Source organism: Glossina fuscipes, unplaced genomic scaffold (assembly GCF_014805625.2).
Source record: "Glossina fuscipes isolate IAEA_lab_2018 unplaced genomic scaffold, Yale_Gfus_2 224, whole genome shotgun sequence".
NCBI classification, from domain to species: domain Eukaryota; kingdom Metazoa; phylum Arthropoda; class Insecta; order Diptera; family Glossinidae; genus Glossina; species Glossina fuscipes.
Genome location: NW_023998567.1, coordinates 22,498 through 36,515, shown reverse-complemented (window position 1 = coordinate 36,515; position 14,018 = coordinate 22,498). Strand labels below are relative to the sequence as shown.

The following is a 14,018-nucleotide window of genomic DNA, read 5'->3' as shown; positions in this document are numbered from 1 at the left end:
ATATGCGGCGATTTTAATAGCTGGAATACCATATGGGACTCTACAGTAAACAACACCTGTGATACTGTTTTAGAAAAGGCCTTCATTCAAAGCAATTTCTGCATTTTAAATGCTGGAAAACCAAAGCACTTTTCAACTCATCACACCTTTTCACATATTGATTTAACATGTTGCTCTCCCTCACTTCTTCTTTTGGTTTCCTGGTCTATTTCTGATGATCTGCATAATACTGATTACTTTCCAATCATAATTGATCTCAAACTTTCAATGTCCTCTTTTACTCCATCAAAATAGGCCAAATTCCTCCTAGATAAAGCGGATTGGATCAGTTATTCCAATCACGCCAAGTCATTTCTGAATTCAAAGCCATTTAACGGGAACTGCAACCATGACGCTGCTATTATGCCTAAAGCGATTCGCACATCTGCTTATTCTCTACTCCTCAGTCCAACAGCTCTTTTAAACGAGCTAGGCTTCCTTGGTGGAACAACACGTTTTCGTTATTGAGGAAAAACAAAATGGATCTATTGCACCGCTTTAAAAGGTTTCCTGACCATGATCATTTGCTATTATATAAAAAGGCCAATGCTCTATTCATGAAGGCATTACGAAAATCAAAGGCACTTAGTTTCGAACTTTTTTCGAAAAGAATTCACGGAAATACTTCAATAAAAGTTGTCTGGAACAAACTCAACAACAGACTGAATTAGACTTCAAATCTGAACGAAATTTCTTCTATTTGCAATCCCAATGGAACTTTAACTGACAGATGAGATTTCTAATTACTTTGGACAAATGTAGTGCGAATACTCCTCTGACAGCAACTTTTTCAAACCTTTTGTCAAAAATAAAAGGACTACAATTTCTCTTTCAAATGCTATTGACAGATGTGCCGTGTCCCTGCAAAATTGCATATCTACCATAGAATTTGAAAGTTGTCTCTCCAAATCAAAGGGGGGATACCTGGTCTAGACCGAATCTCATACCAAATGATCAGTGCTCTGTCTAATTGAGGTAAAACGGAATTACTGGACCTATATAATAAGGCATCTTTGACTGGCCGTATACTCTGCATGTGGAAACTGGCTGCAGTTGTTCCAATTGCAAAGTCAAAAAATGTGTCCATCGCATCGGATTATCGCCCACTCTCTCTTTTATCTTGCCTCTCAAAAGTATTAGAAAAGATTATGGGATCTATATTATCTTCGTGTCTTGAGTCGAAGAACCTGATTATAAAGCAACATATTGGTTTCAAAGAGAGTAGAGGGTGCATCGACGATCTTTCACATATTGATTATTTTACAAGCAAACCAATTTCCGAACGGAATCAAATAACAACTCTCTCAATTGATTTCGAAAAAGCATTTGACAGAGTTGGTCTTCGTGCTATTTTAACACTCTTGGAATCATGGAATGTTGGATCCAAATTTTTCAATTACATCAAATCATTCATGTCGCATCGGCGGTTCAAAGTTAGAATCAACAATCATCTCTCTGATTCCTTTCCACTAATGAAAGGCATTCCGCAAGGATCTCCTCTCTCTGTCACGCTTTTCCAGATCGCCTTCAACGAAATTAGCAACATTCTTTGCCGTGTACCAAGAGTGGAACACTGTCTCTATGTGGACGATGTATATGTATATACATTATTACAAAAGAAAAAGATAGCACGAAGGCATGGACAAACTCGTCAGGGGCTAAAAGTACCGGTGCTAAACGAGCAGACGCTCCATATTCCCGGGTTCACTTTTTCACTTTTTGGAAAACACTGTCTTCGGTTAAAAAGTCTATTTTAACAAGAGTGAATTTCACGGAGTACGTTGCTTGAAAAAGCCATGCGCACATTAACACTATTGCATGTTTTCCCAAAATGTTGGTTTACGCAAGATTGACTATGCTTTGATAATACATCGCAACAGTTTCAAATGTAATATCAACATCCTTAAACCGATCTATCACGAAGCCCTCAGAGCAAGTTGCTATGGTTTTTGAACTACGCCCATAAATAATATTATGTTTGAAACTGGTCTCCCAGCTTTAGAAAATAGACTTTATGAGTTAAAAGCTAAAATAGTCCAAAAGCTTCTTAACTCAAGCAAATCTATTCTCGGTGAAGACGTGGGAAAGATTATTATTGCCAAGAGAATTGGAAAGTCACCATCTGAAATTGACTATTATTTATACGTCACAACAGGGATCTTACTCCATTCTTTTTGTAGTCTATTTTTCACATCTTGCACGTCTCAGATTGAGTATTTTCGCACACGGCGGTCAAATTCATCCAACATGTGATTGGGCAATAATGAAGCACTTTGATTCTTAAATTAAACGAAACTTATGCCTGAGGTCGCTATCTTGTCAGAATTTAAATGTTTTCTTAATGCCAAATTTGTCCACATTTTCTTTCAAATTTTCCTTGAATGTCTTTTAATGACCCTCTACGTAAATAATGCCATCTATAGACACCAATTTTCCGTCTCCACTGGTACAAGAACGTAATAGGAAGCTATAGGCAATTTCTAGTCTTAGCTTCAAAAAAAAACTGTGTATGAACCCCATTTCCTAAGAACAAAATCATCATTTCCGGTCTATGAATATAGGTTGTCAGTTTATTCTAATAACATTCAGGTGACTCGACACGTGCACAGTTCACGAAATAATTAATCTCCATTAATATTACACGGCGCACTAGCCAAAAACAAAATAACTCGAAATACCGATTGCATGACGATCATACGATTGTCTATCCAATAACAATAAAATCTACCATTCATAAACAAATCGTTCATTACTTGACGATCCTGTGGACGACGTTCCCGTGTAGATCCTATCGGGCATCGCTATAGTCCTTTTACATCAAAGAAGATCTTGCAAAGTAATCCTACTCAACACATCGTGCACACTACAACCGACTATCCAAAATATCAAACAAGGTGCAGCCAACCAGGTTGACATTCAAAATGCGAATACTATATATATATTTGCACCGAATATTGTACACATATTGATAAAATCGATCTCGACCACATCTTCATATATACAAAATAATTCCTACAGAGCAACGCACCGTCTATCTAGAACTAGAACCAATCTACACCATCATCCCCCCCCTAGACGCTCAACCACTCTTCTTTGATGCAGACGGTAACACTTCTGACCTGCAAAATATGCTAAACAAAGTCAGATACAGAGACTTTGGCAGCCATCGATAACCCACTATCATCAAAATAAAAATTCAAATCTTATAAACATTCTTATATATTTTATAAAATAAATCTTAAAAGTGTCTATATTAAAAATAAGAATATTTTAAAGAATTGAGGAATAAAGGTATCAAAATATGAATATATTGAATAATTAAAAAAAATATGTGGACGTTAAAATTTGAAGTTATGGAAGAGCAGAAGAATATGAACATTAAATTAGAGGATACATAAATATGAAAACGTGGAAGAAAATAAATTTTAAAATTACTAATAGGAAAATATAAATAAAAGAACTGAAGATATGAAGAAATGAATGAGAACGGAAACTACGAAACTATAAAACAAAATATGTAATAAAATGAATGTTAAAATTAGAGGGTACATGAAGTTGGAGGCATATGAATATAAAAATATGAGTTCAGAAAAATATAAACATTTTGAAGAAGCATTTGTAACATTGCGTGTTTGTAAATCCTCTTTTTCCAAACTTATCAGTCCTCATCATGGGCACCACTTTACCAACGTAAATCTATGGATGGTAATGATTTAACGACTACTTCATGACTTGTTCTTTTGATGATCTAGTTCGGAAGATGTGGAGAGAATTTTATATTTTCGTCAGACGTTTAAACCTAAACGAATAGCACATACTTACTCGTAAACGAACACTCAGATGAATGAAATCTAGCTTAACGAACGTGTATACACTAAGCCCTGGGCCTTTCTTCACCCTGCTTTGGCCCATGATGTTTATTGGTAAACCCAAATTTGGGTCCGAAGACCTCTAACGCTATCTTACAAAAATGATGAGTGCAACGGAATAAAATTAAATGAAAGACCTCATAAGATAATGGTCAATTGCCACTTCATACGATAACGGTTTGGCACCTGTGCCAAGGTTGAAAATAATGATGACGTTAAGTAGTGTTTTTTTTCCTATTTGAAATTTTTGTACAGTGTCGAGGCAACAAGATGACTATTCTTAAACATGTTTTTTGCTGTTTATATTTTCTGTTTGTAAGAAATGATTATGTACACCTGACAACAAAAAAAATAAAGTTCCAAACAGCCATACCGTGGAATTTTTTACTGAAATTCTTTAGTATACACATATTAGGCATAGATAAATGAAGTTATAACTAAATTTAATGTTTATTACACATTCTTAGTTATTTTACAAAGCAACTTTCTCGCCGCAGACATCACACTTCCGTTCAATATCTTTCGTAACTGTCATCTGTTTCCTCCGCTTCGTTATTAATTCTCAAATTCGTCTCTTTCTTGTAAATCAATTCACATATATTTTGTGTCCGATACTTTTTTTTTTTTGTATTTTTAATTTATCAATTGCTTGCCGTCCTTCATGGAAAGAAATTTATTTGTTATTATTATTATTATTAATTTAGCCAGAGAATAAATTCAAAGTCAAAAGTTTTAAAAGCACTAGCATCTTTTCGGCTTTATTAAAAAACTCTACCGTACTTGAGATTTGAACCCACGAACACCGAGTTGGTCGTCGAGACTTTTGCTTACTCGGCCACTCAGGCGGGTAGAAATTTATCTAATAATGCTTTATATTAATTTTATTTTGTTAAATTAGCAGATTTCTGGTATTCCACTTTCAAGAATCTTTTTCTTTGATAAAAGTTCAGCATTATTCTTTTTAATCCCTTTTCTTAAATTTTCTTTATTTTCACGCGATCCGACCTCCATCTTTTTCCTCTTTTTTTTCTTTCAAAAAAAATAAACAAACACAAAGTATGTATGGAAATGATCAACGTCAATCTCTTTTTCGGTGAGTGAACTCAACAATTCCAACAACGCGAGCTTGCCTTCTTAACGAAAATTCTGAAGTAAACCAAATGTTACAGATGTGGTCCAATATGCTAATATAAACTAAAGAGAAGAATTTAGCTAAAGAATAAATATTAGCTCTAATAAAACCACCAAATTCAACTAAGTTGTTCCCTATTTTAAATCTCTTAGAAAATTGTAGAAATACAAATACAATAAAGTCTACATAAAAATGTATCAAAAAATATTGGTGCGGAAATTCCAAATCCAGTTCATTCCAACTAATTGATTTTCCCAAATAATAAATTCCCTATAAAGGGAATAAATTCCCTAACTGCACATTCACGGCGCAGCATGCAGATGCCGGCACGGAACACGATTAGCGGAAAAACAGGCTAACGGATGGGAAATAAAGCCGTGAACTAAGGTAATAGTAATATGCTTGTAAATATGTATACAAATAGACTGTTTACGGAAGGCGAGTCAAGCGGATATAAACGAAAAAGAATAATAAAGTTGAGAAGTCGAGAGTATTGCCAAAGTAAAATGTAAATACCTACCAATCCTTAAACAAATTGATTTTAAATAAAAGTCTTGCAGTGAAAACGTGCAAGTGTGTTTCTCTTAAAATGAATATCCACCATACAGCGATACGAACCGTATCCCCGGAAAGCGAATTGCGTAACAATATTATGAATAAAACAAGAATTAAAACATATTATGAATAAACATAGAAATTATCATCTCTTAACCTAAAACAAAGTATTAATTTTAAACGCGTTCACTATATTTAAAATTATACATATTTACAGAAAGCTGTTTTTACTTGTTCCATGAACAATTTTTTATCTGAATGGTTAGGACTAAGGCTGTCCGCTTTTCTGCAGATTCATGAAATAAAAATTATTTCATTTGAACCTCAGGTAATTTGGGCCCTACTCGTGCCGGAATACAGTGCATGTGCCTTTGTGGTTAGCCATACATCTAAGAAAACATCAAAAATGTCGAATTGTGCAACCGGAGTGGGCGGATATAGAGTTGTTGGGAGAAATAAAGGAAGCCGCAAAAAAAACTGAGCAAATTTACAAAACAAACACAAATTTTTCTTTCTAAAGTTTTTTCTTATGAACTAGGTCCTTTACGAAAGTGCCTTATGAACATTACGTGATTGAAGCGCAATTAATAATAATTACTACTCCAGACGTTGTCGATATTTGAGAATCCAAGTTTCGCGCTTCAATTAATACTTTCATTAAGGCTTATGCAGGCTACTGTAAGTCAGCACATTCATCATAGTGCATCTCATTTTGGTTGTGGCCCGCTCAGCAATATATCACATTACGTTAGCTATACGAAATATGTTGTTGAACGAGCATAACAAATCAGCAATTATTTCACCCAAATTGTCAATTAAGCACTTTTTTAGTAGCAAAAACAACCAGGTAATTTTAAGTGAGATTAAAAACACCAAAAAATTGTAATTAAAGACTGTTCCATAAAAATAAAATCATTTATATTCTATCAAAAAAAATCGTCAGTGTTTTCGGCCAGGCGAGCGTCCTGTTTGTTCTAGCTAGGAAATACAGTTGACGACCAAGTAGGCAATAGCAGCTAAACGCCCGAGAGCGAAATAATGAATCACCACGGCGTACTGCCCAAAAAAGATAATTCTAAAAACCTATTGTATAGAGATCACACAATAACATATTTAAATTTTTCGTGAGGTCTGGCGTCCCTCAAAGCTGCCGTTTAGGACCCCTATTATTTAATTTAGCTCTCTTTAAGTAAAGCTAGGACTAGATTTTATCAAGGGGTGGTGCAAAGAGCTTAAGGATCCTTACTTTACAAAAAGGCTAGGCACGTGTTTGGTTAAACAAATCCTTAAGGATGCGTCGGCTCTGAAAGCTCCTTCCTGCAGGCGTTGTGTAGATTCAATTGAATGCCATCAAAAGCAATTCTTGCTGTTTGCCCTTAACAATTTCTATTGCGACCCGCGTGTTAAAGTATCTTTTGTTATCGTTACCGCTACTTGAGAAACGTAGACTTATGCTTGGTGTTTTCTTCCGGTTGTGGTTGCGCCTTTGTGCTAGTTGTGTACATGCTTTTTTGTTCTTATTTATTTATACATGAATTATTACTTAACTTTTTTTTCTTCACTTCTCCTTGTACACTTTAAACTAATTTTTGATAATAATTAGTATGAGATTTACATCTGAGTGGGTTTTAATTCACTGAATTTCATGTATAAGTAAATTAAAAAATACTCTAAATTAAAATTATTATTATCATGGGTATATGTAATCGATATCGCGGAAGGGTCAGTTGCCATAGATATTGGGAGATCGTCCTATATAAGCAAAAGTCAGCCCACATGTTTTAAGCATTTCTGATTTTGAGCGTTTTTTTTTTAACCTAAAGAGATGAGTGAACATGAACAAAAATAATAATCATAGTTTGAAAATCGAGATCCGATCCCTGTTAAAGTTTAAAAAGATCCGTTGCGGACCTTAAAACACAACAAGAAGTAATGCGCAATAACAATCTTTTTTTTTTTTTTTTTTGGTATGTTGAACAGAGATGGACTAAGCCAATAGATTTGTGGCTTATATGTCCAGGGGACCCAATAACAATCTAAACGTTAAGAAAAGGAGCTCCACCAGAAAATCAAACAACAAAAGAACAAAATTCGCCATTTTTAATTAATTGCCTCTTTAGCATATATTAATTGTTTTTTTGAGTTAACGGACTCCGTAGCCCTAATGTGAACAATTGAAAAATTGACAATGTTTGCATAATATGCTCGGATCGCATGTAAATTGAAATGAACGGCCAGACAGTGGTTTAGATTTATGATGTAGCTTTTGGAAAAATGCCACATTATTGGACCGCTGACATATAGTTAAGAAATGCTCACATATCCACCTGCATTTGCTAGCACTCTACTACTATGGGAGTTGTAAGAGGATTCTACGCTTAACCATGAAACACGTTGAAAGAAAGTTTTTGCTCTAGGGACTGACTATGTTTACAGACGTGCTTCAATATAAGAATTAATATTTGTGGACTAATATTTTATGAAATAATAAACCTCTATTTTTTATGATATTCTATGCCAGTAACTGGTGGTTAATTCAAGTATTGTGAAGCAAAAGCTGGCATATCATTTGGTAAATTAAACCAGAATTGGTCGCTCAAAGCTTTTCAACCATATATGTATTTTACGGAAAAATAATTATTGAAATGTGCCTCAGTTTTTCCACCGACTTATATATTTATTGCATAACAATTTTTTGTTATTGACAAATCCGCAACACAGCGCCGTTATTCGTAGCTACATTTCAAGTGTTTTTCACGATAGAATTCATTCTTTCCTGCTTAGGCTGGGCCTCCGCGGTTTATATATTCCATTTCATCATTCGTTATGGGGAGGCGCTTATAACGAGAAGGTAATTCCCAATCTTCTATTGCATTCGTTGGCTGCTGAAATTTGCAAATAGGCGCTTTGTGAAAAAGTTTTAAAACAATTCGATCGTTTTATGGCATTTACAGATTCTACTATTGTTGAATTTGGACCCGCATGCTGCGTATGTGAATGCGGAGAACTGCTGGAAGGCAAAAGTTGACTGCCCCCCTTGCGAAACTTAATTAATGGAACTCGCTTGTCTGCGACTTGAGCGATTATACTCCGAAACACCATAATTGCTAAATTAAATAATCACTAAATTAATTATTATTACGTTTTTAACGAAAGTTCTCTTATAGAACCCTTAATTTTTTTCTTTGGCAGAGTATTGAAATTTTAATCAAAAACAAGCCAGCTGATTTCATCGAAAATAACGACCAAGAACGAAGTGACAATCGAACGGAACGCAACGGTGGGCAGATGAAAACACAAATTATAAATTACAATATGTTATTTTGATTATTTGTAGAAGAACTCGCTAATATAAAAATAACAAAAATTAACGTACGTTGAAATATGATAGCTACAAGCAAAAAAAAGCGAAATTTATTTTTTGTTTTCCTTATTGAATTGCAAATAAAAATTTTGAAAATATTAAAAAAAGGACAACCATAATCTAATCGTTGATTAGAAACAACACTTTATTTTTAAAGTTTGCAGTTAAGGAAATAAAACTAACATTACACACAAAGTACACAAACAAAATTTTTGCAAAAAAACTAGAAGGAGAAACAAAGGTCATCATTTCGGTATAGTTTATAGACCTCTTCTACTTTGTTAGTTCAAATATAAACTATTTGATTTTTAGAACAGACATATTGTATTGTACGGTACCAGAAATTACATCACAACTACTACTGCTACAAACTATTTAAATTTTATACATTTACCAAAGGGAAAGATGAACGTTTTCATAATTAAGAAACATTGAAAATCTTTCATTAGCTGACAGGCCACAGGTTGACAATGCAAAGGCTGTTGGGATGAAGCGTTGCCCTTCTTCCTTTTACAAATGCACAATTCATAAGTCTAGTTGCAATGTGATTATAAAAACGGCCTCTTTAAATTCGGAAAATTTTGATTCTATCAATTACCATAGGATTCTCCCCGGAGCTCACGCCTAGTTTTAAAATTCCAAGTCCTTATTATACCCTTCAGCGAAGTATGAGTCGTATATTCAGATACCCCACAAAGTATATATATTCTTGATCAGCACTAAATTCTCACACGATTTGAGCACGTCCGTCTGTCCATCTGTCTGCTTGCGCAACTGTGTGGGATGTGTGGTAAACATTCCCCGATTAGCTAAAATGAATATATCGTCTATAGATATTTCAGAGTTTTTATTTACTTTTATTAAAAAATATATGTATTTTGCTCATTTTCAGACTAGAGTGGATTGATTTTGGTCGATTTCACACTCACACTGGTTGATTTTGCTCACTTTCAGATACCTTTGAGCTCAATTTTTATGCTGCAGGTGTTTTTTCATGGTAAAAGATTTGCATTTATAGAAAACAACTCCGTGATGAACATATGGTGGAAGGAAAAATGAGACAATTTGAATTAATTAGAGAATAATAATAAGAAGAAGAATAATAACAGAAAAAAATTGAAAAATGTTTAAGTAAAATAAATAAATAAATTGATATTAAATGAAAACAAGAATGTATTTATATAACCCTTTTGCCTCTTTTCCTGAACAAAGATGTGCAACTTTACAAAACAGGAACGAAGAAGAAAATTATGTTGATGCGGGGATACTAATGAGCTCGTATAGGATATAATTAAATGTAGTTAATTGATTTCTGTCAACTGGTTCGTCATTAAGAGGGAGCGTTATACTTATAATGTGTTTACATTTAAAAATCAAGTTAGCTTTTAATAACAATATTTTTCGTCAAATGAAAATCGAACACTTTTCCTCTGTTTTCATTTTTGTCTTTGCTTCAATAAAGACGCTGAATTTGAAACGTAGAAAAATTTTATTGAATTCTTCTTGCAGTGTTTGCTAGTGCGTGCAAAGAAAATTTGAAAATGTGAATTATTCTTCTTTCGAATTGGTTGAAGAAAATTTATTTTGACGTCCGTCATTCTTTGTTGATTTCTTCTTTCGTCTTCTCTCCTACGTCTTTTGAGTTTTGTTAATTTATTATTATCATTATTATTATTATAATTTTAGACTAATGAAATTAATTCTTAGACTAAAACAAAGACATTGAGCACTAGCAGCACAGGCTATCGGCTCTAATATAAATAAGTGTACATTAGATAATGAGCTTAGTGCTATTAATAAAGTAATATATTGAATTTATATTCGGTTCTGAAGCTGATTTTAGTATGTCCAAAGGGTTAGTCGCTACAAAAGCAATACTTCTAGCCAAGGAAAACTTAAGACAGTCGCAGAGAATGTGCTTTATAGTTAGAGTTTGTCGACAACTGCTGATTGGGGAGGAAGACTTCTTCAAGATCCATTGGTGAGTTGCAATTGTATGACCAAGGCGAATTCTCGAAAATGTTTGGATCTTGGTTTTCTCAATGTTTGTTGGATATAAAGGTGGAATTAATTGAGGGTTAATGGAAGAGTAATGTTGATGATGGTATTGTAAATTTCCTTCTGCAATTTTCACTTTAACTTTTCTCCCAATGTATCTTTGAAGATCCAACTTTTCCATGACATCATCCATAATTGGAGGAGCAGAAGCAGCAAACTTTGCCGCTCGATCAGCCTGCTCATTTCCCAATAAACCGACATGACTTGGTACCCATAACATTTTAATTTTTCCATCGGGTGTAGTAATTATATTTCTGAATTTGTTGATTGTGCTCCATCTCGAAGTCGAAGTGTTCCGAATAGCTTGTAATACAGACAAACTGTCGGTAACAATGACGGTTTTGAGTTTGTTTTTATGGGCAAGGTTCTCAGCGTGAAGGATAGCTCTGGCTTCGGTTGTGAACGTTGAAGTACTTTCGTGAAATATGTGATTGAGAAGAACCTGTCCTGTAGCATCTACCACGGCGCAAGCAGGTGGCAGACCGGAAGATTTTGAGCCGCCTGTGTATAAAAGATTCCAACCAGTGCTTTCCATTATTTGGGTTTTTTCAGCTATTAGATTCCTGAAGACGTAATTTGGTGTATTTTCTTTCTTGTGCATAGACAGCGAATTGTCAAAAGAGCAGTCTTTCAAAATCCATGGAGGTTTAACGCCAAAAGAGCGGAAAATTTTTAAGGGAATGTTCAATTCCTTTGCGACGTACAAACAATAGTCAATTGCAGATGGTGACTTTGGAATTTTCTTCGCAATAATAGTCTTTTTCACGTCATCACCGAAAATGGATTTGTTTGAATTAAGAAGCTTGGAGACTATTTTAGCTTTTAACTCATACAGTCTATTTCCTAAAGTTAGGAGACCAGTTTCAATTATAATATTATTTATGGGCGTCGTCCGAACAGCATAACAACTTGCTCTGACGGCTTGGTGTTAGACCGGTTTAAGGATGTTGATATTAGATTTGCAGCTATTGCCATAAATTATCAAAGCATAGTCAATCTTGCTTAACACAAGCGTTTTGGTAAGATAAGCAATAGTGTTAATATGCGCTTGGCTTCTCCAAGCAACGTACTGTATGAAATTCACCCTTGTTAAAGTAGAGTTTTTTAACCGCAGACACTGTGCTTTCCAACGATAATTGTTGGAAAAAGTGAGCCCGAGAATATGCAGTGTCGGCACATTTAGTACTGGTAAGCCATTAATATGCATCAGTAGATTTCCTGCATTGCAAATCTGTTTTCGACAAATGTGCATTTTTTTAAATTTTTGTAGGGAAATTTTAGCCCCCGACGAGTTTGCCCATGCGGAAATCTCTCGTCCAATAGATTCGAGAATGTTGATTGCTTTCGTTTTGTCTTTTTCTTTTATAAAAATGTATATATCGTCCGCGTAGAGACAATGTTTCACTCTTGGTACACGGCAAAGAATTTTGCTAATTTCGTTGAAAGCGATCTGGAAAAGCATGACAGAGAGAGGAGATCCTTGCGGAATGCTATTCATTAGCGGAAAGGAATCAGAGAGATGATTGTTGATTCTAACTTTAAACCGCCGATGCGACATGAATGATTTGATGTAAGTGAAAAATTTGGGTCCATGATTCCAAGAGTGTTAAAATAACATGAAGACCAACTCTGTCAAATGCTTTTTCGAAAACAATTGAGAGAGTTGTTATTTGATTCCGTTCGAAAATTGGTTTGCTTGTAAAATAATCAATATGTGAAAGAGCGTCGATGCACCCTCTACTCCCTTTGAAACCAATATGTTGCTTTATAATCAGGTTCTTCGACTCAAGACACGAAGATAATATAGATCCCATAATCTTTTCTAATACTTTTGAGAGGCAAGATAAAAGAGAGAGTGGGCGATAATCCGATGCGATGGACACATTTTTTGACCTTGCAATTGGAACAACTGCTGCCAGTTTCCACATGCAGAGTATATGGCCAGTCAAAGATGCCTTATTATATAGGTCCAGTAATTCCGTTTTACTTGAATTAGACAGAGCACTGATCATTTGGTATGAGATTTGGTCTAGACCAGGTATCTTCCCCTTCGATTTGGAGAGACAACTTTCAAATTCTATGGTAGATATGCAATTTTGCAGGGACACGGCACATCTGTCAATAGCATTTGAAAGAGAAATTGTAGTCCTTTTATTTTTGACAAAAGGTTTGAAAAAGTTGCTGTCAGAGGAGTATTCGCGCTACATTTGTCCAAAGTAATTAGAAATCTCATCTGTCAGTTAAAGTTCCATTGGGATTGAAAATAGAAGAAATTTCGTTCAGATATGAAGTCTAATTCAGTCTGTTGTTGAGTTTGTTCCAGACAACTTTTATTGAAGTATTTCTGTGAATTCTTTTCGAAAAAAGTTCGAAACTAAGTGCCTTTGATTTTCGTAATGCCTTCATGAATAGAGCATGCGCCTTTTGTATAATAGCAAATGATCATGGTCAGGAAACCTTTTAAAGCGGTGCCATAGATCCATTTTGTTTTTCCTCAATAACGAAAACGTGTTGTTCCACCAAGGAAGCCTAGCTCGTTTAAAAGAGCTGTTGGATTGAGGAGTAGAGAATAAGCAGATGTGCGAATCGCTTTACGCATAATAGCAGCATCATGGTTGCAGTTCCCGTTAAATGGCTTTGAATTCAGAAATGACTTGGTGTGATTGGAATAACTGATCCAATCCGCTTTATCTAGGAGGAATTTGGCCTATTTTGCTGGAGTAAAAGAGGACATTGAAAGTTTGAGATCAATTATGATTGGAAAGTAATCAGTATTATCTAGATCATCAGAAATAGACCAGGAAACCAAAAGAAGAAGTGAGGGAGAGCAACATGTTAAATCAATATGTGAAAAGGTGTGATGAGTTGAAAAGTGCTTTGGTTTTCCAGCATTTAAAATGCAGAAATTGCTTTGAATGAAGGCCTTTTCTAAAACAGTATCACAAGTGTTGTTCACTGTAGAGTCCCATATGGTATTCCAGCTATTAAAATCGCCGCATAT

The 14,018-nt window shown here is 34.7% G+C and overlaps 1 protein-coding gene and 1 long non-coding RNA gene across 3 annotated transcripts; both read right to left on the bottom strand.

The window, feature by feature from the left end:
• Nucleotides 1–3,468: 3,468 nt before the first annotated feature.
• Nucleotides 3,469–4,933, bottom strand: LOC119642474. Its single transcript, XR_005248058.1, has 3 exons — nucleotides 4,684–4,933; nucleotides 3,862–4,565; nucleotides 3,469–3,787 (listed from the first exon to the last, which is right to left on the bottom strand). It is a non-coding gene; the product is annotated as an uncharacterized LOC119642474 (long non-coding RNA).
• Nucleotides 4,934–8,214: 3,281 nt separating this feature from the next.
• LOC119642471 (28S ribosomal protein S36, mitochondrial) lies at nucleotides 8,215–8,934 on the bottom strand. Of its 2 annotated transcripts, none has more exons than XM_038041627.1 (2): nucleotides 8,548–8,934; nucleotides 8,215–8,477 (listed from the first exon to the last, which is right to left on the bottom strand). In XM_038041627.1, exons 1-2 carry the CDS (start codon nucleotides 8,695–8,697, stop codon nucleotides 8,376–8,378), a joined length of 252 nt encoding a protein of 83 aa, XP_037897555.1. In that variant the 5' UTR covers nucleotides 8,698–8,934; the 3' UTR covers nucleotides 8,215–8,375. The 2 variants fall into 2 exon arrangements, with proteins under 2 accessions (XP_037897555.1, XP_037897554.1); XM_038041626.1 differs by having other exon boundaries at nucleotides 8,215–8,480; nucleotides 8,548–8,924.
• Nucleotides 8,935–14,018: the final 5,084 nt, after the last annotated feature.

Bases quoted from the DNA above. Each gene is read 5' to 3' on its own strand.
- LOC119642471 (XM_038041626.1), bottom strand. From the start codon at position 8,697: ATGGTGTTTCGGAGTATAATCGCTCAAGTCGCAGACAAGCGAGTTCCA. The intron at 8,481-8,547 runs GTAAATGCCATA...TGCAAATTTCAG, and splicing joins ATTCAACAATAGTAGAATCT to CAGCCAACGAATGCAATAGA.